Source organism: Calonectris borealis, chromosome 15, assembly GCF_964195595.1.
Source record: "Calonectris borealis chromosome 15, bCalBor7.hap1.2, whole genome shotgun sequence".
Taxonomy (NCBI): Eukaryota; Metazoa; Chordata; class Aves; order Procellariiformes; family Procellariidae; genus Calonectris; species Calonectris borealis.
Genome location: NC_134326.1, coordinates 6,432,684 through 6,453,663, shown reverse-complemented (window position 1 = coordinate 6,453,663; position 20,980 = coordinate 6,432,684). Strand labels below are relative to the sequence as shown.

At 40.6% G+C, this 20,980-nt stretch overlaps 1 protein-coding gene across 1 annotated transcript in view; it reads right to left on the bottom strand.

The window, feature by feature from the left end:
• Positions 1 to 20,980, bottom strand: part of SLIT3 (slit guidance ligand 3) — a 533,309-nt gene that overhangs the window by 60,399 nt on the left and 451,930 nt on the right. Inside the window, exon 26 of the mRNA XM_075164102.1 lies at positions 18,468 to 18,592. Coding sequence (XP_075020203.1) covers positions 18,468 to 18,592 — 125 coding nt within the window. The remainder of the gene's footprint in view (positions 1 to 18,467; positions 18,593 to 20,980) is intronic.

Below are 20,980 nucleotides of genomic sequence, written 5' to 3'. Positions count from 1 at the left end.
ACCTACGCGTGGCACCATTTACAGGAGGTCTGTGGTCTTCAGACCCATCACATCACCTAATGTTCTTTATTGATGGACAGATATATTCACCACTCAAGTGAGAATTTGGGTAGGGCAACTGTTCTGACCAAAGGGACTGGTGGGTATCTTGGTATCATTTCTGTTTCAAGATTTTAGTTAACTCTTTCATTTGACTGTTTTAAGAAAATGGCTGGTTTCATCATTACTCTAACACACTTTAATCTCTAATGTTAGTTACAATGAAAAGGATAAATCATGACCAAAGGTAAGCAGAAGGCCACACAGTCAGCACAAGACTACATAGAGTCAGCACTCATTCAACCGCATTTACCAAGTGCTCAGTGAAACACTGCAACAGTACACCATACTCATTACTACACATTGACAAAACCTAAAGGGGAAAATTCATTTTTATCATGGGAGCTGAGTTTGAATTTCTCTACAGAACACACTGAAGCCTGTTTGAGAGATCATTGTTGAATCAGTTCCCTTCTTAAAGATTGCCCTAAAATATACATCAGTTCCAACTGAACTTCACTAGCTTGAACAACCTCCACTGTTACCAACTGACTTTTTATTGGCTCTTCAAGGCATAGACATATTTCTCTGATCATTATATTCTGCTGATTAGAACAAGCTATTTGTAAAATTGGCAAATACATCAAAGAGTTTGGTCTTGCTTTTCAGTTACTCACACAGGAGGGTGGGATAAAGACACCTGAAAGCCTTAATACTCAAGGGATCTGTGCAATCACAAGAAGTTCAAGAGATCTCTCTACTCTTCCTACGGAAGATCCCGTTAGCAGTGGCCCTCTGCCAGCTCATCTACTGGGAAGCTGATCCATGACTGCAATCAAGATGAGAAAAATATCTCAGGAGATATATTAATTCAGTCAAGGTTGCTGGGTTTTTTTGCCTTGGTTTAAAAACCATTATTTACATTGTACTTTAGAGGAATAACAACAGTATATCTAATTGTAAGTCTCTAAACAAAGAGGGCAGATGCCAGCCCGTGACATCAGTTCATAACAGCTGTACTTTTGTGTATTAGTATTGAACACTACCCTACCACTGCCAACTTTCTTTGCTGACAACACTGATCAGAAGACATTCCTTTCTCCACTGAATTTGCAACAGCTTCCGACCCTTTTCAGACTTTACATACCTGGTGTGATGTACTGGAGCGGGGGACACTCAAATAGTTTCTATAGTCTCATTATTTTATAATGGCTGTGTTGTCAAAATGAAGCATCTTGATGCTTCAGCCATATACTGCACGAGAGCATCAACTGCTAGTGGTTTTCCACCTAGCTTTGTTGTTCTCACTTAAGATATACTAATACATTAGAATTAAGAATGGACTTTGAGAAACCTAACACTGTACTTGGCAGATACCTGCCAATGATTTGCTTGCCTCAGGATGAATACAGTGGGGTTAGAAAAGGCATAGAAAAGGACTACCAAAATGTTCAAGGAGATGGAGCAACTGCTTTAGAAGAAGATACTCTAAAGACTAGGACTCTTTAGTCTGGAGAAAACTGATGGAGGTGATATGATTGAGGTTTACAAAATCATGGAGGTGGTGAATGCAGAATTTGTCACACACTAAATCCCTCAGCAGTAGAGGGACACCTACTCATGTCAGAAGATGAGCTTAATACAGATAAAAGAAAATACTTCTTCCGAAGTATGAACTTCTGGGATGTTTTTGCCACAGGAGATTGTGAAGTCAGATAGTATAAAAGCCATTAGACAAATTCATGTACAATAGATCCAAACCAGATATGAAAGGCAATAGGCAGACATCAACAGCCCTAGCTGGATGATGGTGGGCGCTGGCAGAACTGGAGAGGAGTGATGGCCAGGCTTGTGTACTCTCCTCAAACAGTAAAGATTTGCTACTGCCCCCATGAGAGGCAGAATGCTGCAGTAAATGCACTACAGACCCATTACGGCAGTTCTCATGTTCTTATGTCAAGTTGCTTGAAAGGCTTTTTTGGCTCTGAACGAGGAAAATGTTCCCTACTTTTTTTTCAAAATATCCTAGCTGCTCCCTGAACCAAGACTACCTGGTTTTGTGCATTGTAAGGGAACAGATCTCTCAGGAAAACCACACCAGGATGGGGTTGATCAGTTTGTCTATGCCTGCATATCTGTTTGCGAAATCTCACTCTTAAGCGAAGAACAAATAGGCTGGTCACATCTTTCTAACCCTTGTTCGTCATTGCCCACCTCTCTCTCTTACATCCTACATTGATCAGAAGTTCATGCTCAGCTCTTGACTGGTGTGCCCATTTCCAGCAATGTGCCCAGCCTGGAGGTGACAAGCCAGCGGGACAAGGACTGTGCTGGTTCTGTGTTAGCTCAAGCTCCATTCATGCTTTAAGTACTGTATAAATAATAGTAGTAATCTTAATTTGTCTCTGGAGTGTTTATCTTGAAATCGGTGCAGCCTCAATTAAGCCTAATCAAGGCATTAAAAACCCCGAACCAGCTTATAAGCATGAACTTGTCTACAGAGCTCATTTGATCTGGTCTGTCCATTCATGATGCTAGGCTCTCCCATTCGCATGTCATACAGTTCAGTCCTCCAAACACTGCTGAAATCGTCAGTTTTTTGTCAGGTAGGACATACTGCTGTCGTACTGTGAGAAGAACTGAGACACACAGTAATTATACTTTTGTCCAACACCACTGAGGAGCTTTGTTACAGAAATGGGAGACAAAGCTGTATTTCTTGAGGCATTCCCCAGAGAAAGGAGAAGCAGCTTTGCATTTTAACATTTGTGCAAATACAAGGAAACAGGGACATCCTTTTCCTTGGTAGAATCAGAAGAGAAACATTTCCAAAGAACAACAGAAAGCCCTGGCCAACCCCCTGCCTCCCCCAACACAGCAGTGCAGGCAGCATGCGAAGACCTCACCCAGGACCTGGCAGAGAGAGTTTCTGCTTCATCCATGCTGCATTTGCCAAACAGCCTGTCCTTCTCCATTTGAAATCCCGACTCCCCAAATGTCTCAGGGAAGAATTGGGAAAGTGCCGAGGGAAGCTCATGCAGGTTTTATTTTGGCACCATGTGGTCCGCAGCACTTCACGGATGCGAGCCATGCAGCATTAACACTAATCCGCTGCCACCCTTCTGCAACGTTGCCTGTGTTTTGTCCATCTGTGTTGTGAATCCTGTGTGTTTACCACGTTATCCTAGTGAAGCCGGAAGATGCCATTTTTTGTATTTCTAAGATCACAAATACTTTTCCTGTGTCCCTGAAGAATTGACTATTTTATAGATACTTCACTAACGTCAGTTACTTCTGTTTCGTATGAACTCTTCATTCCTGTATCACTAAAATATTAAACCCTTTGCAGCTAAGCATAGCAAGAAGCAAAGCAGAAACCACAGTATCCGTTTTTCTGAAGGTTTTTGTCACAGTTGAACACCGTGTAAAATAGTCCCATCACTTCTCCTGTAATTACTCAGATTATTTTGAATGTTCTTCTAAAAATTTAATAAAGATAAATGTTAAAATGAGAGCAAGGCATTTTCAGCCTCTCTCACTGGCACATGAAATTTCTCATGACTTAGACTCAGCTCTCATTTCTGTACTGAATATGGCTGAATTATTGGCTTCTTGGGCCTCAGGCACCATGGAAACCGATTAGTATGTGCTGCTGAATCAGACTTAATTACACCACTAAGTTGCTATGTGGCTTTAGGAAAATTAGAGTCTCTCTGACTCAGTTTACTCATTGTAATAAATGGGCAAACAGCACTTAATCTTTCTCTGAGGATTATCTTCTCTGAGTTGACTTTATCAATAGCACATTGAGAGTCCACAAAACAAGTACAGTTTTTCTAACACAGAAGACTAAGAAAAACAAAAAATTCTGAAAGGAGAGAAGCTGCAGAAAATATTGGTGCTAATAAATCTACAGCAAAGCAAGGCCATTTCATTTCTGTATAAGACTGTCACTACCCAGAAGAGCCTAAAGACATTCTAGAAACATCTTTCAAATGAATAATGCAATTCTCTAGTCTCAATTTACAGTAAGATTGTTCTTACTGGAAAAATGGAGTTGCTGTCAAGCATCACTGAAATTAATTTATCTGTGAGTTGGGAAAAACTCTTTGAATTACATCCCCTGGAAATAACTATTGTTACAAAGGAGAATATTGTATATTTGCTTCAAGACTAAAGAGCCTTTTAATGAAGACTGAATCAGAAAAAGAGGTGCAGCCTTTGTTTCAAGGACAGGCAAGAAGATATGACTGTCTCAGCAATTCACAAAGAGGATGAAGGTCCCTCTGTATGCAATATTTTATTTCTAGAGCTTTTTTAAGCTGCAATAAATTTTTGTCTAGTCTGATAGGAAAGCATCAGATCCAAACCATTTTTATATAATTTCTCTCATTTTCTGTAGGAGAGGAAAGGATTAGGTGTTGAAACATAAAATTCCTGCAACTAATCAGAACACATATATGTTCAGAGTCCAGCTGCCTTTTTAAATCTGAAGTACCTCAGCTGGTCCAGATTTTATCTGGGCTGCTCCAGCTCCAAATTTCAGTGAATGAGAACAGAAACTACCCACCATACTTAGAAAGTGTCAATTCTTCATTTCATACTCAACAGTAATTAACCGTACTGGGAATTAGTGTATATACAAGCTGTTCCTCAGTACTGCTGTGCCAAATTCTAGCCTTTACAAGTATCTAATACTGGAAAACATTACATCATGATGAGTAAAACACCCAAGAACAAGTAGCAAAAACTAATAAGGACCTCAGCAGGAAGAACAAAGGATAATATGATAAAAAAGCATGCATATGCTTTGACACTGTTTCAACCACTGCGATGATTTTTTTTTTTTAATTAATTTTCACAAATTAGTATTGTCTATGGAGACTGAAAGCTTCACTCAAGATCGCATGGCAAAGATTTGACCTCTGTCCATTTTAATGTGATCCTTCAACCATTTCTAACAGCAGCGGGCACAGATAAGAAGCAGCAGCATGGAGCTCGCCACGGGCACAAGGTATCATAGAATACCAGGTTGGAAGGGACCTCAAGGATCATCTGGTCCAACCTTTCTTTGCAAAAGCACAGGCTAGACAAGATGGCCCAGCACCCTGTCCATCCGAACCTTAAAAGTCTCCAATGTTGGGGAATCCACCACTTCCCTGGGGAGATGATTCCAATGGCTGATTGTTCCTATTGTGAAAAATTTTCCTCTTGTATCCAGTTGGAATCTCCCCAGGAGTAACTTGTACCCATTACCCCTCCTCTTTTCCATGTGACTCCTTGTAAAAAGGGAGTCTCCATCTTCTTTGTAGCCACCCTTCAAATACTGGAAAGTGGTGATAAGGTCTCCCCTAAGCCTTCTTTTCTCAAGGCTGAACAAACCCAGTTCTCAGCCTTTCCTCACATGGCAGGCTTCCCAGTCCTTGGATCATCTTTGTGGCCCTTCTCTGGCCTGTCCACATCTTTTTCGTGTAGCAGGGACCAAAACTGAACACAGTATTCCAGGTGTGGCCTGACAAGCGCTGGGTAGAGTGGGATAATGACTTCTTTATCTCTGCTGGTGATGCCCCTGTTGATGCAACCCAGCATCCTGTTGGCTTTCTTTGCTGCAGCAGCGCACTGTTCACTCCTGTTGAGCTTGTTGCCCACCAGGACCCCCGGGTCCCTCTCCACAGAGCTGCTCCCCAGCCGGGTAGATCCCAGCCTGTGCTGCACTCCTGGATTATGTTGTCCCAGCTGCAAGACCTTACACTTGTCCGTGTTGAACTTCATAAGGTTCTTGTTAGCCCACTCCTCCAGCCTATCCAGGTCTTCCTGCAGGGTGGCTCTCCCTTCTGAAGTGTCCACTTCCCCACTCAGTTTGGTATCACCAGCAAACTTCCATCAGGATACGCTTGATCCCATCATCCAGATAACTTATGAAGACATTAAACAGTGTTGGGCCCAATATCGATCCCTGGGGGACCCCACCTGTGACAGGTTGCCAGTTTGAAAAGGAGCTATTTACCACCACCCTCTGGGTGCGGCCTGTCAGCCCGTCCCCACCCACCGCACAGACCGCTTCTCTAGCCGTAACACATCAATTTCTCTAGCAGGAGGCTGTGGGAAACCATATCGAAAACCTTGGAGAAATCCAGCTAGAACATCTGGATTTCTCCAGGAACTCCAGGTAGACAAGCAGGTAGACAATCCAGTAGAAACCTCCTGGTGTAGAAAACTATCACTGCTGACTGCAGTAGAAACATGATCCAGCCAGTGATGAAGACACCTGCAGACAGGCAGAAGTCTATCCAACTTCAGTGGTTTGTGAATAGGGAGACCTCTTTCCAGCTAATTACAGCCTTGTTCAATGACTACAATGTTTTAAAGCGTGCTGGAAAAATGAGCTATACAAAAGAATTACCAAAGTTTATTCGGGTTGTTAACAATATACAATGTGTTCATAATAAATTTTATTTAGATGGTATACGTAGAGAACAGATGGCAGCGTTCATGAGTTTAGTAAAAATACTAGACGAAGACAAATATAGTTGATAGAGACTTTAAATTAAGAACTAGGAAATTTTCATAAACAACTTAATCATCAAGCTCTAAATACAGCTAAGGCTTTTAAGGAAATCAGACAAAATTACCAGCTACAGAGATACTGTATTGCAATCCCAGTCCTTTACATTCCTGATAGTGGAAGTAATGCATCCACATCCAACTCTCAATCTTAATACACTTGTCTTATGGGTGTCTTGGTCAGAAGTTAATAAGCAATCATTACATTAAGGGAAAAGGCTAAGTAAATCTTCCACTTCCTGATAGGCTTGAAGGAAAATTCACAGAAAGATAAACTGACAAGTACAATGTGTTCTATGAGTGTGTACTCAGGAATGTTATTCAAACTTACAAGTATCTGCCAGCTTTAAAAATTTAACCTCCTAATGTTGTGAAATTAAGAAAAAATGGACACTTACTGCCACTATGTATAGCTTTGCTCTGCTTCCACAGAGCTTGGGAAGTACTTTATTAAACACAGTTTCCTGAACAATTCTGATGTATGATGAGTACTTGAGTGTTAAAACTACATCTGCATGTGCCAGCGGGACTTGTTCATATATTCAGACCTGCAAAGGTCTAATGGCAGAGTGAAGGGCTAAATGTGGTGTGTAAACAAGTCATGATTCCTCATGCTTCCTGGAAAAGAATGAGATGAGATGGGATAAGAGGAGACGAGGAAAAAACATCCAGACACTCAGCACAGAAAGAGAACTCGGTTTAAACTCTTGAATGGATTTTTACCTTGAATTTTGCTTCTTTCTTGCTTAGTAAAGCGAGAACTATGATCAAAGGTTTTCCTGAAGTTATGGCATACAGCTATCCAATACAGTATAAACTGATGCTACGGTCTTTTACCTAGTGGTATGTTTACCAGTGTTGTCTTTCACCATTTGAAACCTTTATCCCTCTGTCATAAATAGTCAAAATTGAAGAGTAAATCGAAATATTCCCAGGGCAGGAAGGGAAAGAGATGTCTCATAAACAAAGTTTTATCACATAAACCTCAATTCCACTAGAAGATTATGCTAGGAAATAAGAATGAAGTATTCAGCAGTTTCCCTGTAATAAATACATTTAGAAGGCATAAATACATGTCCTGGTTTCGGCTGGGATAGAGTTAACTTACTTTCTGGTGGCTTGGGCGGTGCTGTGTTTTGGGTTTGGTATGAGAGGAGCATTGATGGCCCACTGATGTTTTGGTTGTTGCTGGGTGGTGCTTGCACTGGGGACTTTTCAGCCTCCCATGCTCTGCCACGTGCATGGGAAGCTGTGAGGGGGAGCATAGCCAGGGCGGCTGACCCAGCTGGCCAATGGGGTATTCCATACCATGTGACATCATGCTCAGTATAAAAACTCGGGCAGGGGGGGCTCTCGTGGTTCGGGACACACGGGGCGTTGGTTGGCGGGTGGTGAGCAGTTGCATTGTGCATCGCCTGCTTTGTATATTCTATTATTGTTGTTGTTATCATTGTTATTATTACTGTTCTACTTTGTTTTATTTCAATTATTAAACTGTTTTTATCTCAACCCATGAGTTTTCCTACTTAGAATCATAGAATCATAGAAACATTAAGGTTGGAAAAAACCTCTAAGATCATCGAGTCCAACCGTCAACCCAACACCACCATGCCCACTACACCATGTCCCTAAGCGCCACATCTACACGTCTTTTAAATACCTCCAGGGATGGTGACTGAACAATTTCCCTGGGCAGCCTGTTCCAAGGCCTGACCACTCTTTCAGAAAAGAAATTTTCCTAATGTCCAATCTAAACCTCCCTTGGCGCAACTTGAGGCCATCTTCTTTCGTCCTATCACTTGTTACTTGGGAGAAGAGACCAACACCCACCTCGCTACAACCTCCTTTCAGGTAGTTGTAGAGCGTGATGAGGTCTCCCCTCAGCCTCCTCTTCTCCAGGCTAAACAACCCCAGTTCCCTCAGCTGCTCCTCATCAGACTTGTGCTCCAGGCCCTTCACCAGCTTCGTTGCCCTTCTCTGGACACGCTCCAGCACCTCCATGTCCTTCTTGTAGTGAGGGGCCCAAAACTGAACACAGTATTTGAGGTGCGGCCTCACCAGGGCCGAGTACAGGGGCACTTATGCCCTCCTGGTTCTCGCCCCCATCCTACCAGAGGTGGGGAGTGAGCGAGCAGCTGTGTGGTGTTTAGTTGCTGGCTAGGGTTAAACTACAACAATACAAAGGAGAAACAAGAAGAATTTTGCATAACTGACCAAGGAAACATAATGCCATGAATTCAGCTACACAGCCAATACACCCAGCTACGCACCCAGATACAAGTTTGGTAGGAAAAATTCTCTCAAGTTATATTCACAATTGTATATTTCAGAGCCTTTCATTGCAAAGAAACCCCATATTTGCTATAATGAGATCGTGAAAAGGAAAAGTTTTACGTGTACTGCAAATCTTAAAGCAAGTTATGAAAGTTAGCATGCCATCTTATGCTAATGAAGGATGCAGCATGAAGGACTTGATGGACACCTCAGCAATCATTGCAAACACAGCTACTCAGCTTTGTGAAGGGAATACTTAGTTATCAAATAATTAGAGATGTTGCAATCTGAGTGAAGAATTAAACTAACTTTAAAATATAAAGTTAATCTAAATTCTTTTGCAGGAAGGGCTAAAAAATATAGCACTGTTATTTTACCAATGGAACCATTTGAAACTGATTTCCTAATTGATTGCACTGATATTAAGATATATGTAGACAGCTTACACACTGATATCTATATACAGTAGTATGAAGATCTTCAGCGGATCCAGGTGATACTGTTTCTTTGTTTATGCTTTTTCCGGCCAGGGACATAATGGCTAAGCCTCAATCTGGAAAAGATGTAGATGATGCTCATTGGCAAGGTCAAACAACTACAAGAGCTGGCAGGGTGTATGTCAGATCCATCTGCTTAGGCATATATACAAATTATTTGGCAAGGCATGGATAATATCACAGTAATTTTGGATCAGACTGCTTCTAGATTGCCAGGTGGAAGTTGAAAGATTTTGATCATCTGCTGTTCACAAAAAGGCTGTGACTCCTCCTTCTGAGTGCAGACCTTGCTACAGACATCCACGCCTTGGATGCTTCTAGGTTAGGGCACACACAGTGCTGATGAATTAACTATTTCTCTTTAGTTATCTGTCCAATGGGGTAATAAAAATGTACCTTCTGAGGATTGCTGTTTACAAGCCAATTAATTTAACATGAAAAAGTAATTAATTTCATCCATTTCTAGTTTTGAAAAAAGTTTTGAAATAAATTTGAATTTACCTAAACAATTCTGATTTCTTTTTTTAGTTCAGTATTGTTGTTTATATAGCTGTACTTACATTGACACAACAATACAACAAAAAAGTTGCCCCCTGCTCACAAGCATCATGAGAAGTACTATTTGCTAAATGGCATAGAAGCTAGATTATGAAAAGAAGATACATTGATATTGGTTTTGTTGCTGACCCCCCACCATTTGGCAGATTTAACTCCCTCTGAAAACTTTCACAGTGTTAGTGTCTGAAGTAAAAATACAGACAATAGTCATTTATACCCCACCATCTTCAGTGCTGTATGGTTATCTTCCATGCCAGTCCAGCTTCATCTGGCACCTGATTAAACAATAATCGGGCATGGCAGCAGCACTTCTTAGTGACTTCCTTGTCCTTGTTAATAAATCACAATTGTCAATTTATAGCAAATTAGGCGAACTATGCTCTCTTAAGCCTCATTTTATTTAAATCAGAAAGATTTATGATCCTCCAGGGTATAATACACCTTCCATTACCTCCGTAGCTAGTAATCAAGAATATGCCTGTCAAAGTCAAAGTGCAAGGATTCATCATATTATTTTTTAAAATCTCTGGTTCTTCTCCTATGAGTATGAAATTTAATTCTCAATGGATATATGAGTTTATTTTGCAATTATATTCATTACCACGTAAATGCTGATTGTCCTTCTAAACCTCTCCTTACATAAACACTTTGGGTTTCAATGGTCTTTTGGGCTTTTAATCAATGACAGAAGATATGTTATTCACCTGTCACAGAGTCAATTCACATAGCACATATCTGAACTGAGTCCAGAGGTGCCAAACTGGATGGGGCAGGTGCTGTAGAGCTTCTAAGGTTACTCAATCAACTGCCTGGTGCAGATCACTGTGTGAATGTTTTGGGAGATGTAGAAGAAAATTAGGGACACTGAAAATAGTTGATTTTGCCCAGGGTGGCCTCTGTATGTAAAATACAACCCAAAATATTTGATGTAAAAAAGACGTTGAATAATTTATATGTAGTCTCTAATTCAACCAATATTCATGAATAAGAACAATGTTTTCAGTACCCTCAAAACACTTAAGAGCCTATTTATTTTAAAATACATGTTGCAGTGACAACAAAACTTTCCCTTTCAGGCTATCAAAAGCCAGTGGCTCTTTTTTAACGTGGACATTGTAGAGAAAGTTATAAAGACTGAACATTCGTATAGAAAACACAATTCCTATTAATAAGAAATAAAAGAAAATATAATTGTTGTATTTTAAACTTATTGCTCAAGGAAATTAACCTATGCCTAACACTTAAGCTATTGAATGCAGCCTGCATGAGAGAGGAGGGACACATCACATGCAGGAACCCAATGAAACCTAACATGAGGCATGGCTTATGTGATTAAAAAACCTCTCCAAAGCACTCACTAGATTTCTGAAATAAATAGAGCTAAAGATGCTGGGAGAGTCACAGTCCATTTGAAGAAACATTTACTGGTGTATCCCTGCCTGTTAAGGATGCAGGCTTTTGATGTGGAACAGTTCTATACTGATAAAAGGTCTCATGCTGAAATACATGTTGTATCAGCAAAAATGCCAGTATAATCTGTTTCGCTTGTGGAAGCTGTGTAAAGCTTCTCCTCCAAGGCTTGCCAGTTCAGAGATACCAGCAATCCTTTCTGGCATAAACCAAGATTGTAATTTGATAGTGGGTTGAACAGGTAACCCAGGCAAGCAGCAATGTTTTCAGAAGCAAACATGCAAATGAATTTTTCAGACTCCTAGAGAAATCAAACATGCCCACCATGATAATGAGCAAGAGCACAACATTTATTTTAGAGGCGCTCAGAAGTATGAGGAGCGGGCCCCCGGGGGGCCGTGGAGACAGGCGTCTGCCTTGCACCAGCTCAGCGTTGGAGCCTGACACTGTCAGCAACGGAGCACAGAGAGCTTTGGTACAACTTTACCTGCAGTGTACGTGCACGTACCCCTCACAGTAATCTACTAATTCTCAAGCTAGTCTGGCATTATATAATTTCTATTAACAGGAGAGAGTTTACTCTCACAGGATAAATAAAGTTTTCTTTTCAGCTTAGCCTGCTTACAGCAACTTCACCAATTCCATCATCCCCAAAAGAAAGGGGAAAATAAGGCAGTTAACCTCCCAGGACAACCTCTGTTCATGTTCTTGGGCAACGAAAGAAACCCAAAAGCCATATTGTCAAGTACAGTCAATGCCAAGAAAGCCTCAAGGATAACAGATCACAAGAAATGAAGAATGACTGAAGACAATCACAAGAAAACCTAACAATAAGGATTTTCAGCTGTGACCAACTACTTCCACTGATTCAATTATGCAGAAATGGTGGGATGCAAAAAATTAAGAGCTGGTTAAAGAGAACTTGATTAAGCAGAGTTACAGGAACCAGCAATCACCTGAAAGACAGACAAACCACAGAGAAAGAAAAATTACTATTTAGTGTAATAGGACCAGGCAAACATAAGAACAAGAGCCTGAAATTCAGACTAAATGCCAATAAAAACTTCTCCTTTACCCTGGGAAAAGAAAGATTGGAAGCCTGGTCTCTTCAGGCATTTAGAACTAGACCAGAAAAACAGTACTAAAAACAAAGTGGGGGGAATAACCCACATTGACAAAAGAATGAATATGACGGTGCCCACCTGTGGGCATGGTTTACTATCCACTTTAACTGCTCAACTACTTCTCCTGATGCAGCACTGAAAAAACACAGCAAATGCCTGAAGCTGCTCAACATCTGCTTTCTTGCTGGCCTAACAAAAATGGAAATACTTCTTCAGAGTTGGCTTTATTGTTAAGAGCCCTCATTAGGGCATGCCACAATACATTACTATATTTTTTACAAGGCTTGCGGTGGGTGTATGCATGCCTCACCACTTTCAGCCAGCAACTGTGGCGGTAATCCCTCCTTAAGCCTTTCATTTTTATGCTCTTCTAGATGTAAATCTCCATTTTCTTTAGACTTACTACAACAGAAAGGGGAAAAAGGAAGAAACACAGATCTGACTGATGCATAGTAAGTTTTATGGAATAAGCATACACAGGAAAATACTGTGATTTCTGCAGGTTTTTTCTGCCCTAGGAGCATTATATGAAATTATAACCACCTACTGCTGACACTGGTGTTTGCCCTAAAAATTCATATAGGTCTACTCATTTTACGTGGCCACCCATTACTTCTTATCCCTAAAGGCTTTCTGCTTTATTATACTAACAGTGGAAAATGCTTCTTCAACATTCATTAATAAGTATTTTAAGTATGGCTAAAACAAACAAAAAATAGAACACCCCGGATCACGTAAACACACGCTCCAGGAGAATTTATCAGAATGAAAGTTCAAGGCAGAATCAGCTGCACTGATTTCTTCATATGAAAACTTGGCATTGAGCTTACATTCCACTGTCTGTCCCCCCGAACCCTGACACTGGGAGAGGAAAGAGGCCAAGACAGAGTAACATGTGAAGGCAGAGACGTTCGCTCTCCTGTCTCACGTGGATGAGGGCAGGCTGGTGTAAGAGTTTCTTCCAGTTTCTCCTCCTTTTGCAATTCCAGCTCGGGGATTTATTTGTGCACTGACTGATGTATATGGGGACTTATATGCATATGTTAATAGATCCAAAGAAACAAAAGCACAGAGTTACATTTCCAAACAGCGTTAACCTAACAAACTAGGCACTGACTCTCACACAGCTGGCATGCATCAGCAGCCAAACTCTACACTTGGTTACATTCATATAACCCCACCCAAATCAGCATAACTAAGTGAGAAACTGGCCCATTGGAATAAACTTCCACTGTCTCGGCCTTGAGCTGTAAGAGCTGGCCAGAATGTCTGTACATGAGCAAACACTACCATATCTACGTTTTAAGATCAGTTCTATGTTGAGTACTCCTAAACCAGCCATTATTCTAGGGCTCTGACAGATTATTCATGTAACGCTACAGAAGTACATCTACACGGCAAAGTGCAAGTACAGCAAACGCCATTTGCCCATGCTCCGAGCAAATGCAAAGGCCACGTGCACCCCCATGAGCGAGCGATAGAGTCAGTGCAGCACTGAGTCCACGCTAATGGTATGGGGTCTATACTGATATCATCTGCTTATTAGCCCTGTGCTGAGCAGTCACAGCTTCTGCTCAGCTACATCTATCCGCTCAAGTGCTGGCACATTAGTTATATCTGTGTACACCATGTGATAGACACGAATCCCACATATCCCAGAGACACTTTGTTCTGAGATTCTCAATTTCTAACCCTGTTTTCAGGGACAAAAACCTGGCGCAGGGGGCGGGGAGGAGGAAGAGCCAAATTCCTAGCAGAACTTTGGAGCCAGCTTCCTCACTAAATATCATTCTGGCTTCACTATAATGCCTCCCACCACAAGAGTCTGGCTGCAAAGAATACTGTCTCTCCAAAGCCCAAGAGCTTTACCCAGGATTTTTCCAATTGTATCTGTCATTCTGGATGACTGGTGAAATTGCTTGAACCCTCAAGATAACGGCAGTGCTGCTAGAAAAGTCAGGACACTGGCTGAACTCAACAGGGAGGTGAATAGAGTTGGATAAAATTTACAGAGCAACACGCACCAGCATCTGTTGCCTGAAGTATGGGATATGTGCTATACTAATTTTACCTATCTTCATTTTCCATTTCAGACAGCTTTTGGTAACAGCAGAACCCAGAGTTGACAAACATCCTGCATCCCAACAGCTCAGGCTCCCATTTATCTGAGCAATCAAAGAGGCTGTGGCGATGCCTAGGCAGGTACTGCATTTTAGATTCCAGGTTGGCAATGTTCTTTCATTTCAGATAAAAACCAGATGTATTTTAAGCTCTCTTTCTTCAGTTCTACAAATAACTCTTTTTCGAAGAAAGAAAATTATTCTCCTTCATTTGTTGTTACCTCAGTTTTAAGAAAGAAAAGTATTAAAGACACAAAAATCAGCCAAAAAATCCAAAAGGGCGTTTTCAGAATACAGCAACGGCAAAGTACACTGAGTGTTGGTTTCACTCACCTTGGTTTTTACTACAGCCATTCAAGTAAATCCTTTCTCAACGGCTTATTGATTGCAAGTTTGATTATTCTCTTGAATTCTAACACCCATAGACTCGATTTTACAGTATCAATGGGAATACATAAAAGCCACACACTCTGCATATAACAGGATAAATGAATTAGTACGGTACCATTATCTATTTACCAGCCACCAGCTGCACTCACACACACTTGCACTGCAGGTGGCCAGCAGCATTTAAAGCAGAAGAAAGCTTCATCTCTCTACTTGTAATCATACTTCACAATCTAAACCACACATATTATTTAAACAATCTTTCAAAGAATGCTGTGGAGAAGAGAAAAAAAAATCACTGGATAATTACACCTATGTCTGTGTTTAATATGAAAACACAAGTTTCATAACATTAAGAGACATTTGCTGCTGGCATTGGTGGCACCCTGGAGCTCAAGCTTGTGCAGCCCGCCAGTCGCCGTAGGTGGCACTCTCACACCACCTCCCACTGTCTTTGGGGCTTTCTCCCCAAAGAACAACCAAAAAACCACTGTTTCAACCACGGCTTATCTATAGCAAACACATTCATCACCCATTTTAAGGAAAGAGCAGCAGCAAAGATAGCTATCAGCACATAGCCTTCCCCATTCCTAAGTGAGCAATCTGTATTTCTGTCATCAAACACAACTGCCCAGCCCACTGGCCTCTCAGCTCAGGTGGTCCATGAGTCATCTCACTTCTAAGTTTACTCAAACCCATCATGGGCAGCATTACACATTGCTAAAAGCCCCATAAGGTATGCATTCAATAGCAAAAACATTTTTGTCATCATGAAAAATAAGAGATTGAGCCATCATCAATGTGACAGTGAAAAATAAAACTATAGGCTTTTGTAACTACAGTTAACTGGTAGAAGTTCCTTATTCCATCAGCCACCAGTTTGGCAACTGGCAACTTAGGTGGCTTTCTGCTAGTTGGCCTACTGTTTTTTTTCTGAAGGCTAGCATGAGCACAGGACCCCCAGAAAGCGGTCTGTAACTGTCTGTCCCTTTCCAGGGAACATTATAAAGCTGTCAGCTCATTTGAATGAGCTTACATTTGAAAAAAGGGTGGGTTTTTCACTTTATTGATGCACTCTTCCACACAGGATTTTTTCAAAATCTACATCAAACAAGGAAAAACAAATGCTGAGAGGGCAGATTTAGGGCAATTTATCAAGGTCTGGGAAATAGCTTCCAGATGGATAGAGCTGTTTGGTGCTGGCTGGTGAGAAGGAAGCAAGGTATTGTTATTGAATTAGCATGAATCTCTGATGGAGAACTGCGTGGTAGATAGAGTGCTCCTTTCATATGGTTTGCATTTGGACCTGTCAAGTTTCATTTTTATTCAAAAACCTGTGGTAAAGACACACAGTTCTTTTTCGCTTATTAAATTTCCACCAATTCTCCCTGTACTGTTATGCAGTCAGTATTTTTAAACTCTGCTCTAAGTGCCATGCCTGGGTCTGTTTGCTCTTTGCCATGCTTGGATGACAGCTTGGTGCTTACAAGCGCACAAGTGGTTTTAGGTTTTACATTCACACACTGAATGTCACCTGAGAAAGTGTGTGAGAGAGGAGAAAAGCTGGATGCTCTATGAGATGTTTAAACTGAGTCACTTCAAGAGTTTATCAAAACCTTTCTAAGTAAAACGATGCATACTAAGGTCTAATGTACACTAGAAAGTGATTGTTAATATAACTAGAGGATTATTCTTGTTAATAAATCCTCCCTTTGTAAACATGTCTTCTAGCATTATAAATGCATCTATACTAGTGCATTTGGTAATATCGAAATACTATTTAAAAAAAAAAAAGAAAAAAGTAAGGGCAAAAAAAAGATATGCTCATAACACATACATTTCTACTTTGAACTACCTGGTTATCTGTTCCACGGTACATGCCTTACAGAGTAAGACATACACAAAGATTGATGTATTTTCCTGCTAGTATTGAAAGCTTTTACTTTCTAAGTTATCCTAAGAGTCACCTAGTCCCATCTGAAGAATTCAACCTAGTTTATGTTAAACATCAAATTAAAATGACTGTTCTATTAACCTGAGGAGATAAACAGCCACAGTTTCCCTGATTGCAAAGACACACCAATTGTTACCAAGTATTTCGTTTCAGTTGAATGAATTTTTGACAATGTGGTCTTTTAAGATCCTAGAAAAGTTGCTGGTTGATATGCCAATGGGTAAAAGGAAATTTCCAATGGCTTTTTCAATTATTTAGGAGAATTGTTATTATTCTTGAGTACCAAGCATGGGGGCACTGGGGTGAAATAGAAGAAATGAGCTTTACATCTTCCCTTTTCCAATGTTTCAGGGATCTACCACAATTACTCTGTTACCATCTGGGATGTATCCTAGGCAAACAGAGAAGGGAAATGGTGATATCATCAGAACCAACTAATTCCTAAATCCTACCTGAAATGTAAGACATGGTTACTTGTGCTTACTTCCCACATGTATGTCTGGTTTTGCCCTTTTTTTTTTTCCCTATAGCTCTTATTACTCTGTGTTTTATGAGCATCTGCTTCAACTGACCAAGACTCTGTAAGAAATATCCGATAAGGCAAATAAAATCACAGTCTACATGATGCAACCTACTTCTTTGGTCATAACATCCGATGCCCCCCAGGCTGTGAACAGATCATATGCCTCATTTATTACTTATACTTTATCCTTCAGCTACTGACTACTGAGCTAGGTTTCCAGTTATATCAACTCTGAAACGAAGTCTTGGTAGCCTTAAGCTCTCATGATGCGGTGTTAACAATGGGAGTTATACATCGCTACCAAAGAAATTGCATTCTGCAATGACATGATTTTCTGATTTTCAAATGTGTTATCAAGAAACTGACCCTGCATGCTCACAATGCTTGGCATCTACAGGATTTAACATCTGCAGATCGCTCTATGGACATTAGTGCTCAGAAGTCAGAGACAGCTGAGTTAGTGCTTGTGTCTAATCAGTTATCGCCTTCCTGCTAATCAGTCTGTGTGAGACAGATGTAAGCTAGCAAGTATCAACATTCTGTCACTGTGGACTAAACCGGTCCTTAATTCTCATCTGAACTGCCTCCCTTTTGGCCTGGCAGCCTATGAAATGGTTATCTTGTGGCTGGCAAAAGAAAAGAAATGGAAAGGAAGATAAAATCAACTTGCCATTTCATATGGTTGTCTACATCACAGAATCAGAGAATGCCCAAGGTTGGAAGCGATCTCTGGAGATCATCTAGTCCAACCACCCTGCTCAAAGTAGGGTCAACTACAGCAAATTGCTCAGGATGATCTGTATAGTCACGGCACAGAGAGAAAGAAATGCCTTTCCTATTGCACAGGATAAAATCTGTAGCAGGGCGCAGCTGAAAGGTCACACACAATCTGCTTGAGTAAGGGATCTTTTAAGCTCAGTTGCCAGTAAAATTGACTTCTCATGGTACAAAAATTAAGATGACAGAAGGGATGGGGAACACTTTATTGCTTTTCATGTAGTTCATTTGTAGACATACCTTGAAGCCAAAAGGGCAAGTGCATTGATAAAACTCCACAGGATCATTGTTGCATGTCCCATTGTTCTTACACGGATTGGAGAGGCAGGGGTTACACTTGGACACAACACTGATATCTACCGGCTCTGGAAAGGCAAAACACAGTGTATTAATAGAGAACTGGATTACAAAATTAATACCTCCCGTACTCACACATACATTTTTTCCTAATGCAATATTCACCCTTTGTTGGCACAAATGTGCATGCTGTGCGTGCAACTTTACACAACAGCATGGGATTCCCAGGGATTAGAGAGATTTTAAGTACTTAAATCCAGTGCTAGGCAAGTCTCAATGATGCTTATATTCTCCTGGACATGCAAACATCAGCTCTGAAAAAACATGTTGGGAATCTCCAGAGAATGGGCTTACATATATATGGCTTTCAGCAATTTTTCCTTCTCTCAGTGCTGGAAATTCTGCAATAGCAACCCCTAGGGAACTATAACATGACATTTCTACGGCTGGTGACAAGAATGAAAGTGCAGATGCAACAGCAGAAATGAAAAACATGCATAAGAAAGATTTAGTTAGAGGCTTATGGGAATATTTAGGTGCAAAGTGTTCTACCATCCTTAATTTTAACAGAGTTCAAAACTTATTTTCTTCCTGTTTTGCCCAGAAGAATGATTATAAACATTCAGCTATCTCGGCAAAATGCAACAAAGACAAATATGCAGAGATGTAAATGTATGCAGGTAAATATGCACAGCCATATTTAAACCATTTATTAAACCACATTTTTAACAGAATTCTTCCAGAGAAGTTGCGATGTTTGTGGGCAAGCAGGAAAATTAACACAGATCAAAACAATAGTAAGTACATTTGGGGTACCAAGTCAATCAATATTTTATTGTTGAGATTTTACAGAAAGCTAATTTAGACAGTTACATTTACAGTTAAAGAAATGGTGATTTTGAAGTGGCCAAATTTTGAATATTAATGAGTTTTTAGATTTAAAAAATAAAACCTAACTCTTTAAAAGGGCTTTGATTATATCAGGCAGTAAAGAACCTAAAATAATTTTATTTCATTTTTAAGGAAATACATTTTAAAATAACTTAAAATTGGTCCTGTGCTAATCAGAAGTGGGCACAGAGCTTCTGTTATTGCATGATAAATGATAAGGAGGAGTAAATTGTGAAACATCCTAAAAGTGAAGAAAAGAAGCTTATACGTCATGTTAGAGAGAAGGTGGAGCTGTAGAAGGTTACCAAAACTAGGGATGAAAAAATCCCTTCCTGTCAAGGATTTGCTTTGGACCATCCAGTGTGAGATACAAATCTTCATTATTAACTTTGAATACTTGCACAGCACCAACAGGGGGTAAGAACATGACAGAAATGGGTACCAAGGAGTCTCAGCTGAAAAGCACCTGCAACGTAAAGGCTATATCCTGATCCTGTCCTGATGGTGGTGTTATCAGGGCCACTCTCTGTGGCACAGCTGATTGCAGAGTGCAACAGGCAATAATGAGAGGAAAAAATACACAAGAAGTAACAAATCCAAAAAATGAAATAAAAGACTGTTGTCGTCCTCGTCTATCTTTGTGTTTATGTCTAACTAAATGCCATACGTGTTTTTAACTTGGAGTTAGGACAGCAAGAGGAAATAACATCTGAATTTCTGGCACTGACAGGGGGTGGAATGTGACATATCTGAGCTACTTTTGTCTTGAAGGTAGAATACGCCAAGAATATACGAAGGTAGCTCCTCGGAGAGCTCATGAGACAGGCAGCAGTGCTGCTTTTCTAGATTTAGAGGTCACTACGCCAGAATTTCTTCTATTATTTATTTATTTCACAATACACACAGTACATTTTCCATTTATCCCTATGGCATAGATCAAAGCTAATCAATGTAGGAGCTAATAAGAACATTGTTAGTTCCTAGCAGTTAAGTAGTTCATTAGTTTGCCCTTGTGGATTTGATTTATAAATCCGTACAGCAAAATGCCCTCAGCCCAGCACATTCCTTTCCTCTACTGCATAACTAGGAGGGCAATTTAATAAAAAGCAGAGCTTGAGTTTGCATGACTTGCACATTACATACTTTTATTTTCTTGGCTCTGCTGAGACATAACCTTCTGCTCACTCACAGGCTAAAACCGTAATTTTAACAAGAATAAGTTAAACTCTACTTTTTTTTAATGTGAAAGTTACCGGAGGTCACAGAGGACATCTAGGCACTACCTTTATACAAGCATCTCAAGGTACCAAGCTCAGCATGGGCTGACTTCTGCAGCAATGACCCAGACTTCTAGGGGGACGGGAGGGCTCAGCCCACCCTGAGCTCCGTGCTAGCAGTACTTGAGCTGGGGCTGAATGTACACAGGCAGAAGTACAGACATATCCTTGGCCATGCTGTCCAAGACACAGTCAGTCTCGCTCTTCTGCTGACAGGCACATGTCACGGCTACACTCAGTGATGAGAGGGCGATGCAGCTGCAGGACAAACCAAGGCCGCACCGTACC